This window comes from Xyrauchen texanus, chromosome 13 (genome assembly GCF_025860055.1).
Source record: "Xyrauchen texanus isolate HMW12.3.18 chromosome 13, RBS_HiC_50CHRs, whole genome shotgun sequence".
Classification (NCBI taxonomy): Eukaryota; Metazoa; Chordata; class Actinopteri; order Cypriniformes; family Catostomidae; genus Xyrauchen; species Xyrauchen texanus.
Genome location: NC_068288.1, coordinates 42,402,152 through 42,421,841, shown reverse-complemented (window position 1 = coordinate 42,421,841; position 19,690 = coordinate 42,402,152). Strand labels below are relative to the sequence as shown.

The 19,690-nt window shown below is 34.4% G+C and overlaps 1 protein-coding gene across 2 annotated transcripts; it reads right to left on the bottom strand.

Moving 5' to 3' along the window:
* Nucleotides 1-661: 661 nt before the first annotated feature.
* LOC127654309 (R-spondin-2-like) lies at nt 662-16,316 on the bottom strand. Of its 2 annotated transcripts, none has more exons than XM_052141435.1 (5): nt 16,191-16,316; nt 13,550-13,732; nt 12,850-12,987; nt 12,377-12,571; nt 662-1,928 (listed from the first exon to the last, which is right to left on the bottom strand). In XM_052141435.1, the coding sequence occupies exons 1-5, from the start codon at nt 16,294-16,296 to the stop codon at nt 1,837-1,839; spliced, it is 714 nt and encodes a 237-aa protein (XP_051997395.1). In that variant the 5' UTR covers nt 16,297-16,316; the 3' UTR covers nt 662-1,836. The 2 variants fall into 2 exon arrangements, with proteins under 2 accessions (XP_051997395.1, XP_051997394.1); XM_052141434.1 differs by having other exon boundaries at nt 665-1,928; nt 12,377-12,574.
* Between the last annotated feature and the right edge of the window lie 3,374 nt (nt 16,317-19,690).

The following is a 19,690-nucleotide window of genomic DNA, read 5'->3' as shown; positions in this document are numbered from 1 at the left end:
TGTTTATGATGCAACGCACCTGAGACGCTACACAAGCATCTGTTTAACGCAGGTGTAAATTGACAGGTCTTTAAACAAGCCCACATAATAAATCTCGAACTGATTGACAAATTCACTTGTGAAATGGATTCCTGTGAACTGTGTGCCAATGATCGGCTTATGATCAAATAATATGGTAGTAAACAATACATTGTATTCTAAAGCTACTTCAGTTTGTATTCTATACTACTTCAAAGAGTTCTCATCAAAACATCCTCCACGTGCAGCAATGACAGCTTTGCAGATCCTTGGCATTCTAGCTGTCAGTTTGTCCAGATACTCAGGTGGCATTTCACCCCATGCTTCCTGTAACACTTACCATAGATGTGGCTTGTTGAGCACTTCTCACGCACCTTACAGTCTAGCTGATCCCACAAATGCTCAAGGGGTTAAGATCCATAACACTCTTTTCCAATTATCTGTTGTCCAATGTCTGTGTTTTTCTTTTTGTTTTTGTTTTTCAAAAGTGGCTTTTTCTTTGCAATTCTTCCCATAAGGCTGCACCCCTGAGTCTTCTCTTTACTGTTGTACATGAAACTGGTGTTGAGCGGGTAGAATTCAATGCAATGACATTCAGAACTTTTTAAGGGTGGCTTAGGTGTCCAAAAACCTTTGGGCAACTGTACATCAGTTAACAGCTGATATCCCCTTGAGAAAAGGTATTTATTCTGAATTCTTTGTTTAATAACACAAAATACCCCTTTCTCTTTTATACCACTTTCAAAACTGTCCATTTGGGGCTAATCATTTCTGCATTACAGTGATTTTTCCAGTAAACACAATTCAACAGCTTGAGAGAATACTGTGAAAATCAACACATTGAAAATGCAAAACAATCAGTCAACTAAATATGCACAACATTGGCACGTTAACTAACAGCAGCCAGTGATGAAACACATACATTTATCATTTAAGTTAGATACCTTTATGCAAATTAAGGAACAAATCTGTGCTCATTGGGTTACATGACAAGTCAAAAGCTAATCGCATGACTTGATTCCACAGTCTCTAAATGTGATAGGAGACTGAATAACTGGACTGCAAGGGCATTTACACAACTTTGCATTGTTCCGTGTCTTTTTTGACTAATGCAGTTATAGTGAAGAAGTGCAAATACAGGGAGAGCATGTGGCTGGAAAACACAAAGTAGCTAAATATGCCCTAAGCATGCACAGAAAGATGCAGAGATACAGCTCAAACAACTTGACAAGAGACTGACACTGTCTGCCTGTTATTCATCTAACAGAAATGCACATTGTCATAGCCCGACATGCATCTTGTCTTTGTTAACCCCCCCCAAAAATGCATAGTTTTACTTACTCTCATGTAATAAATACAGACTGTTCCGTTTTATTGATTGCAAAAAATATGCAATGAAAGTGAATGGTGACTGAGAGTAACATATCTACTTTTGTGTTCCACTGAAGAAAGAAAATAACATGGCTTTGGAACAACATGAGAGTGAGTAAAATATGACGAAGTTACATTTTTGGGTGAACTATCTCTTTAAGTCATGTGATAGTGTTGGGTAAAACCCTCCCCAACTTGTCAAAAAGAATGCATAAATACAGGTTAAGATGTGTCTTAGTAATGTAAACAAAATGTAATACATAAAAAAAGATTTTTCAATAGATGTGTAATCTCTTGTTACAGGTCATATCCTGATTTCTAAAGTAGGAATGTTACAAATATCATACATTTATACAAAAATATAAAAATATCTTGTTTACATATTATCAATTAAGAAAACATAGCATGAGCGACTGTCTCCTCATCCTGCTTGATCTTCCCAGAATCTTACGTTCCCCATGGTGGGTCCGTGATGGTTCTGTTACTGAAATTTTTCTGTGCCTTTCTTCTTTCTTCTCTCCTTTCATTTTTCCTTTTATCTGTCAAGATACAACCATGTCCACATGAGGCCGTGAATCACATATCTAACAATCCATTTATATGACATCTTTGCATTAATAATTCAGTTTGATCACTTCAACGTGTCTGTCAAGTCAATAATCTTGCCCATGTGACTTTTTTATTATATGATTACTTAAAAGAATGGAATGGGTGATTCTCACGAATGGTAAATGGTCTGCACTTATATAGCACCTTTTTAACCTTAACAGTATTCAAAGGGCTTTACACTGTGACACATTCATACACCAATGGCAGCAGAGCTGCTATGTAAGGTGCTAGCCTTCCATTGGGAGCAATTTGGGGTTCAGTGTCTTGCCCAAGGACACTTTGGCATGTTGAGTCATGTGGGCCAGGATTTGAACCACCAATCCTGTGATTAGCGGCCAGCCCACTCTACCAACTGAGCCACAGCCGCCCCAACTCTGTAATTTAAACACATTCTAACAATTCTAACTAACGAATCCTGTCAAGAAAATATATCATATTAAAACCCCAAATTTTATTTGGGGGTCATATATAACCCCAAATCAATACCAAAAAATAAACAAAAAATACAAAAAAATAAATAATATATATATATATATATTGCATGTCTAGATATTTTAATTTTACTCTTCCCATTGTTTTCAATGATGATTCTTATTACCATAACTGCATTACAGTAAAAATTGTCCAGGTGTATCTAGGAGAATACATCACTACTTACAGATCTGAAATGTAGGTGGCGCTCTGGGGCCCCTGCTGTTTTGAAGGCAAAGGTGGTCACAATAATGATATAGCTTTTTATGCTTACGGGACTTTGTATGAACTTAATTGATAAATGAAAACTATTTATCTCAACATTTTCACAAGTGCCTAAAACTGTTGCACAGAACTGTATATATATATATATATATATATATATATGATCAGTTTCTCTGTATTTACTATATATGTTTGAGTAAAAGGAACATTTTTGTTTTATTCTATACAATACTACAACATTTCTCCCAAATTCCAAATAAAAATATTGTCATTTGTAGTATTTATTTGCAGAAAAGGACAACTGGTCAAAATAACAAAAAAGATGCAGTGTTTTCAGACCTCAAATAATGCAGGAAGAGTTCGGAAATCAATATTTGGTGGAATAACCCTGATTTCCAATCACAGATTTCATGTGCTTTGGCATGCTCTCTACCAGTCTTTCACATTGATGTTGGGTGACTTTATGCCACTCCTGGTGCAAAAATTCAAGCAGCTCGGCTTTGTTTGATGGCTTGTGGCCATCCATCTTCCTCTTGATCAAATTCCAGATTTTCAATGGGGTTCAGGTCTGGAGATTGGGCTGGTCATGACAGGGTCAAGTTCAAATTAATGAAACTAAATGACAAAATTTGTATTTGGAATTTGGAAGAAATTTTGTCAGTCCTTTATAGAATAAAACAAAAATGTTAATTTTACTCAAACACATATCTATAAATAGTAAATCCAGAGAAAATGATAATTTTGCAGTGGTCTCACTTTTTCAGTATGCAAAATAAATATATTTTTTTATTTTTTGCTTTTGACTCTGGAGGAAAAGTGTATCATGACGTTCTCTTTAAAGATTTCGTAAGAATCACAAAAATCCTTTGCTATTTAATCCATATTAAAGGAGTTGCCATGTATGCTAGACACTTGCTAGCACTACCTGGGTAAAACTGAAATAATTTAAATAAAATGAAAAACAAATTCACAGAAATGTATATGAAGGCACAGTTTATATATGTTGACATAACTAAATGTAAGCATTTAAGCAAATGCCTTCAGATTAAAAGGGTTTTAACTGCTAACTCTGTTGCATTTTTGGCTGTTGCCCGGCTTTAAGATGAACATCTACTTTTTATTTGTTATAAAGTTGTAAGCATGTAATTCTAATTGTGTTTGCTCAATCTACTTGCTAAAAGTCTTATTTCATTCCACTAGATGGCAGCAAGTACAAGGAAATATATTTTTTCATCTATCACCTTCCATCACTACATGCAGATCTGAAATGCTCTAATGCAGCTGAACACTCAATCCATAGACATCCAGTCAATTTTGTATTGCATACATGTTCCCCACTGTTTTATTAAATATTGCGGCCTCTGAATGGACTATAAGCTCAATCTAGGTGTTGTTGGAAAGATGAGATCCTTAGCTGAGATACTTAACTTTTCATTATCAAAAGCTGATAACATATTTGGCAGATGATTTGTTTATCACGATTTTTATTCTGGACTGCAATTTTTTCTGTTTAGGTTTTTTCTGGACATCAGAGATGTCCTGGGCGCCTCCCTAGGTAGGTGTTTCAAGCACGTCCAGCAGGGAGGAGGCCTCGGGGAAGACCCAGGATTAGGTGGCAAGATTACATCTCCACACTGGCCTGGGAACGCCTCGGGGTCCCCCAGTCAGAGCTGGTTAATGTGGCTCGGGATAGGGAAGTTTGGGGCCCCCTGCTGGACCTGCTGCCCCCGCTAGCCGACTTTTGGATAAGCGGTTGAAGATGGATGGATGGATGAATCAGAGATGTAACATTGGATTATTTTACCAAGCAATCTCACAGACAAGTAAAAAATGACTTATTTTGAAGAAAACAGATAAGAGCTGATGTGGAGTTTTGGCAACACTGGGCCATACAGAAGCAGTGATAAGGGCAGGCATGCATCTCTGTCTTACAGTGATATAATGTATATTATATAATATTATAATTAAAATTGTGGTATTAGGAATGTGATCAAAAAATCACATTCCTAAGAATAAGAGCTTTCATTTGATATATGGCATGTCTTTTTATGTGCAATGTGAAACACATTTCTGTTCATGAAGTGGTGGTGGTGTAGTGGCTAAAGCACATAACTGTTAATCAGAAGGTTGCTGGTTCAATCCCCACAGCCACCACCATTGTGTCCTTGATCAAGGCACTTAACTCCAGGTTGCTCCAGGGGGATTGTCCTGGTAATAAGTGCACTGTAAGTTGCTTTGGTTAAAAGTGTCTGCCAAATGTAAAAGTAAATGTTCATATGAATATTTCTACATCATCTCCACATCTAGGTGGCGCTCATTTATGATGCAACATTTTAAGGATTTATTTTGTTATATTATACACTTCTGGTGGGTCTGCAGAGTTTAATGATAGTTTAGCCAATAAGAAAATTCTGTCTTCATTTATGTATACGGTCCTGCTTGGCCCACTCCAAGTGGGATTTGAACCGGCGTCTCCGACATTGAAGGCTGCCGTTCTAACAAGGAGGCTACGGCTACAGCTTCAGCCTCTGGCGTCAGTCACTAGTGCACTTCTTGAGGCCAGGGAGTTGAGGTTTACACATACAGCACAGCTATCATGTACCAGCTGGCTGTCATTACACTCATCCCCCTAAACCTCACTCCCATCTGGTAACCGGTTGTGCTCGACCCTCTCCGAGCGGGATTCGAACCGGCATGCGAGACTGGCACGCTAACGAGGAGGCCAAAGTCTACACCCTCTAGTGTCAGTCGCTTTTGCGCCTCTTGTGGCCAGGGGAGTGAGGTTTACACATACTGCACAGCTATCGCATACCAGCTGGCTCCAATTACATTTACTCACCTTCTTATTGTACCAAACCTTAATGACTTTCTTTCATATGTGGAGCACAATAGGAGATGTTTAGCAGAATATTTAGGACTGACAGCCTTAGTTCCCATTCACTTTCGTTTTAACTTAAGTCAGTAAAAAAGTACACTACATCGGTTCAATAATCACATCCTATCATTATGTTTTTAAGTATGTGGAGGTCATTTCTTTTTTGCTGTCACGCATTGGACAGCTCAGAACCTGAGAATGGTGCATTGAGCTCCCTGCAGTACTTCAAATGTTCAAGTCTGGTTTGACTTTAAGTTTCTAAATCAACAACAGAGAGGAGCTCCAGGGTGGTATGTACTGTCTTGGTTAAGAAAGTAAAAAAAATAATAATATTTTCTAGCTAAAGTGGAACAAATATTATGCAGAGGTGGGTACATTTTTTGTGAGCTAAAAACAAATCATAATCCATGTATGTCTTTTAAAGGGGACATAATAAGGATATCATAAAACTGGAGTAAACAGCTATTATGAGCTAAGGAATGGGGTCTGTGGTCTGGAAAACACCACGGCCTTGCCAGAACGTCAATTTCTCCATCATTTTTCCTGCTTTTCTCTGCTTCATACACTCTGGTATTTTTTATTTGTTTTTATCTCTCTCTATTTCTGTTGTCAATTATCATTTGCCTCATCTTTACAAACCAGTCAATCATTTTTAGCTCCCATCTATGCATGTATATTTTCCTATTGGAAATGCATAGCAAATACCTCTTTCTTTTTCCATCTTTCAATCATTTTCAGTCTTTTGGTAATCCCCTTTGTTATCAGCCATGCTAAAATGTACTAACCTCTTCCATCTTCTCCAATTAGGCACATGCTCATAACCTACACATGGCCACAAATCATCTGGTTTAAAGCCAGCCTCTGATAACCAACATAAATCATGTTAAGATCAGAGGTTTGCAGTTAATGATTTGGGCAGGTATTTTTGAGTCATAGGTTGTATTGAAGTATTATGATCCTTCTTGAGATGTGGTGTCTGACTTTCATTAGTACTTGGGGATCAACTTGGACAAACCGTAGAAAGGTTATGATTTTTTGTTTGTTTATTTGGAGACACTTTAGGGCACAATTAATGCATCAGTTCTCCATTGGTCACAGTTCAAATATTACAGTATCAAAAGTCTTTGAAGTGTCAAATTTAGAGATAAACCACTTTATCCCTTCCCTTCACTTACTGAGGCCAATAAAAAACGCATTCAGATTGTTTATTTTTTATAATCTGCAGCAATTTGGAGGGGAAATAAATGGATCATAATACTTCAATAAAACCTATTATGTGCAAAAGTTTGTCCTAACCTAAACCAGAAAGCCTTAATGCCAAACAATATGCATACTGTGCACAATAGAGTGTACATAATACACACCACTTTCTTTCAAAAATAGTACAAACCACTCTCTCCTGTAGAAACAATGACAAGGGAAATTATATTAATGGACATAAAGGAATGTTTTAAGATGCTATGCAGTCTTCATATCGCACATGGGTGTCATTATGGGTGACTGAAGGCTGCTCAAATGGCGACAGAGTGAAAAGATGTCTCCTTTTCTTCATGCTAACAGAAATCGAATCTGCCAGCGGTAATGATAATTGCTGCCAACAACTGATTTCCAGTATAGCATCAAATGAAGAATTAAGACAATTTCCCAAATTTTAGACAATGAAAAGAATGAACATTCAAGAATGTTTGGATCTTGTCTTTATGTCGTGTGTAAATCGCAGGTCAGCGAACCACGACATGAAATCGATAGGTTTGATGTGGCAACAAGAGATGGTGTTAGGAGAATATTCACTAAACACAGTTAGACTAGCCCTCAGATCAGCCATAAACTGTGGTTATCATGTCACATTGTGTTTATTTATGTCACAAGCTATTGAATGAAATTGGGCCACTGTCATGAGAATGTGAACAACATAATCTTTTATTTAAAGTGATGTCTTGGCCAGACAGATGGTGTTGTTGTTTTATATATTTATTGTGGTAATACCAAAATCTTCTTTGATATATAACCAAATCCCATAATCCCATGGTATGTTTTTTAGTAATATCAATAGTAATATCATGTTTTTGGACATGTACCATGGTAATACCATAATATTATTTGATAGATAACCAAGTATCATTGTACTAATATGGTTTTTGGACACGTACCATGGTAATACCATAATATTATTTGATAGATAACCAAGTATAATTGTACTAATATGGTTTTTGGGCATTTCACAATAGTAATACCATGTTTTTGGACATTTACATTGGTAATACCATAATATTATTTGATATATAACCAAGTATCATTGTACTAATATGGTTTTTGGACACGTACCATGGTAATACCATAATATTATTTGATAGATAACCAAGTATAATTGTACTAATATGGTTTTTGGGCATTTCACAATAGTAATACCATGTTTTTGGACATGTACCATGTCAATACCATAATATTCTTTGATATATAACCAAGTACTTTGGTACTAATATGGTTTTTGGACATGTACCATGGTAATACCATAATATTATTTGATAGATAACCAAGTATAATTGTACTAATATGGTTTTTGGACATTTCACAATAGTAATAAAATGTTTTTGGACATGTACCATGTCAATACCATAATATTCTTTGATATATAACCAAGTACTTTGGTACTAATATGGTTTTTGGACATGTGTCATGGTAATACCATAATATTATTTGATAGATAACCAAGTATCATTGTACTAATATGGTTTTTGGACATTTCACAATAGTAATAAAATGTTTTTGGACACGTACCATGTCAATACCATAATATTCTTTGATATATAACCAAGTATCATTGTACTAATATGGGTTTTGGACATGTACCATGGTAATACCATAATATTATTTGATATATAACCAAGTATATTTGTACTAATATGGTTTTTGGACATTTCACAATAGTAATAAAATGTTTTTGGACATGTACCATGTCAATACCATAATATTATTTGATATATAACCAAGTATCATTGTACTAATATGGTTTTTGGACACGTACCATGGTAATACCATAATATTATTTGATAGATAACCAAGTATCATTGTACTAATATGGGTTTTGGACATGTACCATGGTAATACCATAATATTATTTGATATATAACCAAGTATATTTGTACTAATATGGTTTTTGGACATTTCACAATAGTAATAAAATGTTTTTGGACATGTACCATGTCAATACCATAATATTATTTGATATATAACCAAGTATCATTGTACTAATATGGTTTTTGGACACGTACCATGGTAATACCATAATATTATTTGATAGATAACCAAGTATAATTGTACTAATATGGTTTTTGGACACGTACCATGGTAATACCATAATATTATTTGATAGATAACCAAGTATCATTGTACTAATATGGTTTTGGACATGTACCATGGTAATACCATAATATTCTTTGATATATAACCAAGTATCATTGTACTAATATGGTTTTTGGACATGTACCATGGTAATACCATAATATTATTTGATATATAACCAAGTATCATTGTACTAATATGGTTTTTGGACACGTACCATGGTAATACCATAATATTATTTGATAGATAACCAAGTATCATTGTACTAATATGGTTTTTGGACACGTACCATGGTAATACCATAATATTATTTGATATATAACCAAGTATCATTGTACTAATATGGTTTTTGGACACGTACCATGGTAATACCATAATATTCTTTGATATATAACCAAGTATCATTGTACTAATATGGTTTTTGGACACGTACCATGGTAATACCATAATATTATTTGATATATAACCAAGTATCATTGTACTAATATGGTTTTTGGACACGTACCATGGTAATACCATAATATTATTTGATATATAACCAAGTATCATTGTACTAATATGGTTTTTGGACACGTACCATGGTAATACCATAATATTATTTGATATATAACCAAGTATCATTGTACTAATATGGTTTTGGACACGTACCATGGTAATACCATAATATTATTTGATATATAACCAAGTATCATTGTACTAATATGGTTTTTGGACACGTACCATGGTAATACCATAATATTCTTTGATATATAACCAAGTATCATTGTACTAATATGGTTTTTGGACACGTACCATGGTAATACCATAATATTCTTTGATATTTAACCAAGTATCATTGTACTAATATGGTTTTTGGACACGTTCCATGGTAATACCATAATATTCTTTGATATATAACCAAGTACTTTGGTACTAATATGGTTTTTGGACATTTCACAATAGTAATAAAATGTTTTTGGACATGTACCATGTCAATACCATAATATTCTTTGATATATAACCAAGTACTTTGGTACTAATATGGTTTTTGGACATGTGTCATGGTAATACCATAATATTATTTGATAGATAACCAAGTATAATTGTACTAATATGGTTTTTGGACATTTCACAATAGTAATACCATGTTTTTGGACATGTACATTGGTAATTCCATAATATTCTTTGATATATAACCAAGTACTTTGGTACTAATATGGTTTTTGGACATGTGTCATGGTAATACCATAATATTATTTGATAGATAACCAAGTATAATTGTACTAATATGGTTTTTGGACATTTCACAATAGTAATAAAATGTTTTTGGACATGTACCATGTCAATACCATAATATTCTTTGATATATAACCAAGTATCATTGTACTAATATGGTTTTGGACATGTACCATGGTAATACCATAATATTATTTGATAGATAACCAAGTATCATTGTACTAATATGGGTTTTGGACATGTACCATGGTCAATACCATAATATTATTTGATATATAACCAAGTATATTTGGTACTAATATGGTTTTTGGACATTTCACAATAGTAATAAAATGTTTTTGGACATGTACCATGTCAATACCATAATATTATTTGATATATAACCAAGTACTCATATGGTTTGACTTCAATGTAATGAAGTTTTTGGACATGTACCATGGTCAATACCATAATATTATTTGATAGATAACCAAGTATAATTGGTACTAATATGGTTTTTGGACATTTCACAATAGTAATAAAATGTTTTTGGACATGTACCATGTCAATACCATAATATTCTTTGATATATAACCAAGTATCATTGTACTAATATGGTTTTTGGACACGTACCATGGTAATACCATAATATTATTTGATAGATAACCAAGTATCATTGTACTAATATGGGTTTTGGACATGTACCATGGTAATACCATAATATTATTTGATATATAACCAATTATCATTGTACTAATATGGGTTTTGGACATGTACCATGGTAATACCATAATATTATTTGATATATAACCAAGTATAATTGTACTAATATGGTTTTTGGACATTTCACAATAGTAATAAAATGTTTTTGGACATGTACCATGTCAATACCATAATATTATTTGATATATAACCAAGTATCATTGTACTAATATGGTTTTTGGACACGTACCATGGTAATACCATAATATTATTTGATAGATAACCAAGTATAATTGTACTAATATGGTTTTTGGACATTTCACAATAGTAATAAAATGTTTTTGGACATGTACCATGTCAATACCATAATATTATTTGATATATAACCAAGTATCATTGTACTAATATGGTTTTTGGACACGTACCATGGTAATACCATAATATTATTTGATATATAACCAAGTATAATTGTACTAATATGGTTTTTGGACATTTCACAATAGTAATACCATGTTTTTGGACATGTACATTGGTAATACCATAATATTCTTTGATATACTGTATAACCAAGTACTTTGGTACTAATATGGTTTTTGGACATGTGTCATGGTAATACCATAATATTATTTGATAGATAACCAAGTATAATTGTACTAATATGGTTTTGGACATTTCACAATAGTAATAAAATGTTTTTGGACACGTACCATGTCAGTACCATAATATTCTTTGATATATAACCAAGTATCATTGTACTAATATGGTTTTTGGACACGTACCATGGTAATACCATAATATTATTTGATATTTAACCAAGTATCATTGTACTAATATGGTTTTTGGACACGTTCCATGGTAATACCATAATATTATTTGATATATAACCAAGTATCATTGTACTAATATGGGTTTTGGACATGTACCATGGTAATACCATAATATTCTTTGATATATAACCAAGTATAATTGTACTAATATGGTTTTTGGACATTTCACAATAGTAATAAAATGTTTTTGGACACGTACCATGTCAATACCATAATATTCTTTGATATATAACCAAGTACTTTGGTACTAATATGGTTTTTGGACACGTACCATGGTAATACCATAATATTCTTTGATATATAACCAAGTATAATTGTACTAATATGGTTTCTGGACATTTCACAATAGTAATACTGTGTTTTCTAGACATGTACCATGGTAATGCTATGGTACTCTGTGAAATACCTTGGAGTGCCAAGTAAATACCATGATACATGAATATGGTAATCATTCAAGAGTACAGCATATGTCAAAGTGCTGTGGTACTACCATTATTTACTGGAGATTTATCATAGTACCATTGTTTTATTTTAAGTACTGTACCTTGGAGTATCATGTAAATACCATGGTATATAAATACAGTGATCATTCAGTACATGGTATACATCAAAATACCATAGCATTACCATTTGATATCATCAATTTACCATGGTACTACCTCCACAGTACTTTGTAAGTGATAACTCATTGGTCAGCATCACTGGTTGACATTTTCTCTATCGTTTTGAAAATGATTCTCACCTTTCGGGCATCTCTTCCTCATGCGGCACTTTCTGCTCTCAGTCTGAGGTGGACACAGTGTCTCTGTCTCTTCCTGCGTTTTACTGGACAGAATGCGCGTCCTGTTCTGTTGCCCCCATCTGACACCACAGCTCAGGCCATTGTGTTGACAAGAGCTCCATTCACCCCAGAAACCAATGAGACTGAACATGCATTCTTCTGGAGTGCAGAGAGATAAACTTACAAACCCTTAGGGACAACGTATTCCTATTTAGTTCACTTCACTTTGTCATGTTAAATTCTGTCATGTAAATTCTCGATAAATGTATGCAGACATTTTCTCTGCATACAAGTCCATCTATATTACTCTAAATAGCCACTTATGAGGAAACATCTTGGTTTAATTGTTCCAACTAAACATGACTGATAGGTGGTGATGAGAGTTTAATGATGTTGATCCATAAAGTAAGTCTTAAAAAGAGTAAAGCGCTCACCAACACAGTCTGTGGACTGGGGAAATGTGCCTTCAGGGCAGTTTTTGAAGCATTTGCCTTTGAAGAGCAGATGTCCTCCTTTACATTTGATGCAAAAGTCTTTGTTGAAACACCTTTCACACTCTGGAGCTTTGCATTCTAGGAGAAATATGCACAGTGAGAGGATTAAATGTGTATAGATTATGACGAGATCTAAAGAGATGTATGACCCAAAAGAAATATATGCATTTTACATTTACATTTATTAATTTCGCAGACATTATTTTCCAAAGCGGCTTACATTAAAGTTGAGGAATATAGGATAAGCAATTCATCCTAATGAGGCAATAATATGAAGTGCTGCAGTACAAAAGTTCCAAATAACAAAGAAAGTATGGGATACTCTTTTGAGATACGTTACTATCATCACTATTTATTTGTCAGATTGGGCAGGCTCTTGGCTCTGAAATATGTGCTGAAATAAGTTACGAGTCAAATATAGTCACGGCTAAGGGGCGTTGTTATGCCTAATTGTTGTTGGGTTAGGGTTAGGTTTTTTTGTCATCAAGAAGTAGAATAAAGTTTTCATTGGGTGACGCCATTTGATGTGAACAAAATGTGCATTTGTAGAGGTTTGGACTATTCAAAATGATAATAAATTGATTTTACATGTAACGTTCTCACAATATGTTACTGTAAATAACATATAGGATGGACTCACTCATACAGCGGTTGACGTCTTTCCCTCGGAGGCCGAAATGTCCAGAGGGACAGGAGTGCAGACAAGAGCCGTGGTGACTCATGCCATCTCTGTTGAGGAAGAGGAAGAGCCGTTCAGAGCAGCGCAGGCAACCGTTTTCCTTCGAACACTCCAGACAGCTCTTGCAGTCCTGTCGCCAGCTGTCTGGGATGGTTAAATATTTATAATGATTAGCAGAATACAGGCAATATAGTGTTACATGTTTTATTTGTATAGCCCTTTTCACATTAGATATCATTTTAAAAAGCAAAATTACAGAAAATCGTGCTACAATGCCCCCAGTGAGCACGCCAAAGGCGACTGTGGTAGGGAAGAAAGCTTCCTAAAATGTGTTTCTAATGTACAGAGTTCATGGCTGTTTACGTCAGACTGATGCCAAAGCCAAAAACAGGCCAAGAAAACCCTTTTCTGCCTGTGTTCTGTCAGTCTGAGCCACATGGTTCTGATCTTGTCATTCATTACAGAAATAAAGACAGACACCAAAGAACTGTCTAAAAGAGCTTGACAAGACCAATGGAGAAAAAGCCACTGCATTCTCAAAATAATATTATTCTATGCTTTGGACATGGATGCCAATCAAATGAAATTCTGAAAATACAAGTAAAAATACAAATATTTAAGAAATGTGCACCAGACACTTTAAGAATGTGCATTTGAGGTAGCGTTCTGGGGTTTGGAACAACAAGAGGGTGAGTAAATAATGATGGAATACCCATCGTGATCTTTAAAGGGATAGATCATTCACCCAAAAACTTTCTTTCTTCTGCCGAGCACTAATGAAAAGATTTTTAGAAGAATATCTCAGCTCTGTAGGTCCATACAATGCACGTGAATGGTAACCAAAATTATGAAGCCCAAAAAGCATATAAAGGCAGCATAAAAGTAATCCATACAACTCAAGTGGTTTAATCCATGTCTTCGGAAGAGATCTAATAGATTTTGGGTGTGAACAAACCAAAATGTAACTTTCAAGCTCAATTACACTTTCTTGTGTCATCTAGTGCTCTGTTCATATGGCAAGCACTAGGAAGTGTAATCAAGCTGGAAATCATGATCATGCCTGGAGACAGCAATTGCAAGATATACAGTTAAAAAGCAGTTACATCTTGGTCTGTTCTCACCCAAAACTGATTGGATCGTTTCAGAAGACACGGATTAAACCACTGGAGTCTTATGGATTACTTTTACGCTGCTTTATGTGCTTTTCAGAGCTTCACAGTTTTAATCACCATTCACTTGCATTGTATGGACCTACAGAGCTGCGATATTCTTCTTAAACACTTCATTTGTATTCTGCAGAAGAAAGAAAGTCATACACATCTGGAATGGCATGAGGGTGAATAAATGATGAGAGAATTTTCATTTATTTCTTTAAGCACAAACAAATCAGACCAAAAGCAGCCCCAATAGTATGTTTTTGTTCATTAACTGTATATAATCTATAATAAGCTATGCTGCATAAAAACAATATCTGACTATGCTATTTCCTTTTAGAGCTCAGGCTTAAAGCTTCATATATACGGTATATAGACGCAATAAAAACTATTGATATTAAACTACTATTTAAAGTCAAATGTAATTCCAAAATCACATTAAGGTATAAAAGTTATTTGAAAAAAAAAAGAAAATCATAATTCTGCAATATTCTTTATAAAAAAGTTCAACCTTTGCAAAAAGAACTAAACTGTTGGATGCAGCCTTTGAATTGTCCTTATATAGTACATGAGCTAGGCCTGGGCAGTTAATCAAATAAACAAGATTACTGTTACAGCTTCCACAGTAACACATTGTGAAAAGTGTCAATTTACAGCATTTCATTGATGTGTACTCCAGATGTCTACTCCAGTCACATATCACTTGCTTGATTTCTGTGAATAACTTTGTCAAAATTTAAATAGCAGTCTTGATTGACTGTTGTATAAAATAGCAATAAAGAAAATCAGGAACACATTTCTCAGCTTGTTTTTGGATATTTAGCCTACATTAAGAAAATGCCATGCAGATGCAAATTTTACTGACCGAAATTGATAATAATCGACAATAATGATTTCCGTCATAATCATGCAGCCCTTACATGAGCTCAATAGTTCCATGCAATCCATGCACTTAGACTGTAATCTGGGAATTATAATAAAATGTTTTATTTCTTATTTTGCTCTTGTGCATACTATACAGATATTTTCAGATTATACATAAAACATGATTTATCAATAAACAGGTGTAAAATCACTGCAAAATTGTACTTAAGTTAAAGCATGGATGATGTGTCAAAATTGTACTCAATTAAATGCTTAAATATTTTGCTAAATGTATTCACATTTATATGTAAAGTGTAACACATACATTTCAATTTCATAACAAAATTATTAATTGAGATTCATAAAAATTTAATTGAGCAATCTTTATGTAAAAATGAATAAAACAAAACATTTTAATCATAATTTTTGCCTTGGAAATTATTAAGAGTACAAGTGTTCATTTTTAATAGTACTCGAGTAAAGTACAAAATCCCAACATAACACTTAAGTAATGAAGTTATTTTAGTTTACACCTCTACCTGACATTCATTAGTACTACAGCCAATTCATTCAAATACACTTACCACTTCGTTTTCTTGCAGCTAGCGTCAGTATAAGCGTCTGACAAAACAGGGAGAGGACAGCCAAGAGTTGCCAATGCATCTGGACAAACAACAGGTTGCGTGACATCTGTCTGCCTCACAGTCTCTCAAAGACTGCCTCTGAAAGAGAGAGAGAGAAAGAGACTGCCTCCGCCTCATGGAAACTCGCCATTGATGCTCACCCTGCCCACGTCCCCTGATCTCTTTAAACATCAGTCCAGTTCATATTTGAGCTGTTGAGTAATTGTGTTGCTTTCACAATGTTGTTTTGCGTGTATTCCACCTTTTACGCACCGCATACTTGAGGCTGCTTTGATGGCGCAACTGCATGTCTCAACTTTTCACCTTTCTGTGCAGACCATAATCCTTAGCCTAACTACTTCATCCCTCTTTATTTAGATGGTTTATAAATCTAGGTTTATTTTTTCAAACACAGTGGACTTTGGGAATGCCGATTGCAGTTAGGGACACATTTACTGTGGTTGCAGAGCCCTAAATCGTGCAGATTTTTTTGTAGGCTATGTTAGTCAGAGCTTTGAGGTTTGGTTTGTTTATTTAATCATATAAAGTTTAGGGTGTCATTAGAGATCTGAGGAACAGAGAGAGTATATATGAAAATACGTCTTGTGACTGGCATCTGCACACATCTGTAGCTTTTCATGGGCCTGACTTAACAAATAGCAAATGTTTTACCAAAAAGTTACAATTAGACTGGAAATGAGGAGATATAAACAAACAAGTTGGTGAAAACAACTTTTTTTGTGGGTAATTAGGCTACTGTTGCTTTCAAATATTACTAAGACGGCTGTTTACAATATGGTTAAAAATTCCATTGGTATATAGTTGGGTCTCTCGGTTTTAGGTTTTCTCATAACTACTTGTGTGGGAAATCCATTTACAGTGCATTTTTAAACAACCTTTCTTTCCATTTTTATCATAAGGCACATCATAACATAATACATTAATTCATATTTATTTACAGGGTTCCCATAGTCATAGAAAACGCATCTGAGAATGTTTAAATTGTGATTTCCAAGCCTGGAAATTAATACAATTTTAAAAAGTCCTTTGAAGGGAATATTCTAGTTATGCTAAGCTAGAATATCAGCTGCAATCTCTATAATGTGATGTTTTTTTGATTATTATTTTTTCATTCTTCTTATCCAGGAATCACAAACAAATGGAAAAGTAATGGAAATTCATTGGTCAAAACACTGGGCGAGCAAATGCATTGATTATGTCAATAAAAAAAAGTACCATGGTTTTACCATATTTTTAATTTTTTTATATAAAACCATGCATAATAATGGTAATAAATCAGTACCATGGTATTCCTTGATGTCCCTTTAAGTACCATGTAAATACCATGCATGAATAAACATTTAGTACCATGGTATATATCAAAGTATCCTGGTATTACCATTTGATACCATCACTGTACTATGGTATCGCTACAGTACTTTTTGTGAGGGTGCTGTCTGTGATTTGTATGAAATTAGCTGGAACCTGAAGGTACACATGCTTTAAGAGATGTTTTGTTAATTTACCTAAATAATGTATTTCATATGATAACGTCTAGTATTATTTAAGGCAAAAATATAAATTATTATGAATAAATCAACCGGAATACATTTTAAACTAATGGAAGTAGCCTACATTTTAAAGATCAGATCGGGTTAAAACACTTCCTTAAAGGCCATTTCATACCCAACGCGAATTTTCGGAGCAATTCATTTTGAATAGAAACAATGGATTCCTATGGAGCCTTTTACACTGGGAGTGAACATTTGTTTACCGACAATGTGTTAATGTTTTTTATGGTTACGGTGTTACACTGAGTAACATTTAGGCCTACCTTTGCAGGGCAGAGCTTTGTTCATGAAAATACAGTGATTTCAACAGGAATCCGAGTGTTCAGAAATGTCATCATGACTTCCCATGGCAAAAAAATGTCCCTATTCAAATTGCATGTGTGGAATTTCACAGTGCAGAGGTAGCCGCGTTAATTGTCCAGTGATTTCCTTATCCATTGTGAATATTATGAAGTCCCACAAAGAGGTCACTGTCAAACCATACAACTTCCTATAGGTAAACGCTGCGAATTTGTTCACCAAACTTGAACTCCACACAAAATAAATACAAAAATAAATAAAATCGCCAGCAGAAGTCCATAATGCAAAATTCCCAATCTCCCGCATTCTCATAGTGATGACTGTATTTTGCCTATAGCCTACGGAATTTGTCTGCGCAAAGGTAAATGTGAACACACCGCAACTGTCCACATTTACTTTTTACTGTGTGATTGTACTACACACATACAGCTTTATATCACATACACAACTATGAGGTGCACAGCTGATTTGAGGAAGGTTGTGAACTCTTGAATTGGCTCTGTGTTTGATATCCAGGCTGTAAGTGCATGGACGGGGGATAGGTGCCGTTGCGCTCATGACATCACACTAAATGTGCACCAGATGCGCCGGGTGAGATACTGGCCATTCCGAGCCACGCCATGAGCCAGCGACACTACACATCTGTTGCATTCTCTTCCAATCAGTGTAAGTCCATTCGATTCAGCCCAAAGTCTCTGGTGATGTCAAGGAGCTCACGTTTACTGGTTCTCGTTTTTTGGATTTGTTGGATCGTCTCTCTTTTTTTTCCTTTGAGGCTGTCATGGATGTAAAGGGGCAGCTCGCGACTACTGGCTTGCATTTCTTGGTACTGAGCCTCTACAGATGATAAAGACAGAATTACAGTACATTATATAGAGCAGATATCTCTTAGTCTCAGCCAAAAGCTTTCATTTTAACTGTGCGGCAGAGATCACAGATATGTTCACTGTACACTTTTCATGAGAACTTTTATTATGTTTAAATTAAAGCTGTCAATTTAATGTGTTTATTGAGTGTTGTGAATTATATGAAAAATAGCCCATAAATTAATTATGTTGGTCAGTGATAGCCTGACAATAAGTCACATTTTATGGAAATAAAACAAACAATAGGCATATACTGTATTGACTTCTAAAGCCACTTTTTTGTTGTGTATAAACAATGCTTTACTCATTTGCCAAAGTAATGTAATGTCTTTGAATTATATGAGTTATTATAGCCTATTTATTATATGCATTATATTATATTTATAATTATTTTGTTATTATGTAATGAATTATATTTATTTGGTGGTCTTTCTCAGCAAATACTTATTCAATGTCCATGTATCATGTTAATTTCTTAATTAATTTGATACATTTTTTTAAGTGATTGACAGTCCTAATTTACTAATGTTCAATTGGATACACACATTTCACCAAATAATTTACCCATTTCCTCAAACTACATACACAAAGCCAATTATAAAATACCAAATTTCTAAAAGTTTACACACACAAGGAAAAAGTCACTATCTGCTGAAAAACTTTATTATCCAGTCAGAATCACACTCACAAAAGTATTTATGTTGCACACACTAAGCATCAGTTT

Excerpts from the sequence above, each read along its gene's own strand:
- LOC127654309 (XM_052141434.1), bottom strand. The coding sequence starts at position 16,296 with ATGTCACGCAACCTGTTGTTTGTCCAGATGCATTGGCAACTCTTGGCT. Across the intron at positions 12,988-13,549 it reads AGACGTCAACCGCTGTATGA|AATGCAAAGCTCCAGAGTGT; the intron begins GTGAGTCCATCC and ends TATTTCTCCTAG. Across the intron at positions 1,929-12,376 it reads GAGGAAGAGATGCCCGAAAG|ATAAAAGGAAAAATGAAAGG; the intron begins GTGAGAATCATT and ends GTATCTTGACAG.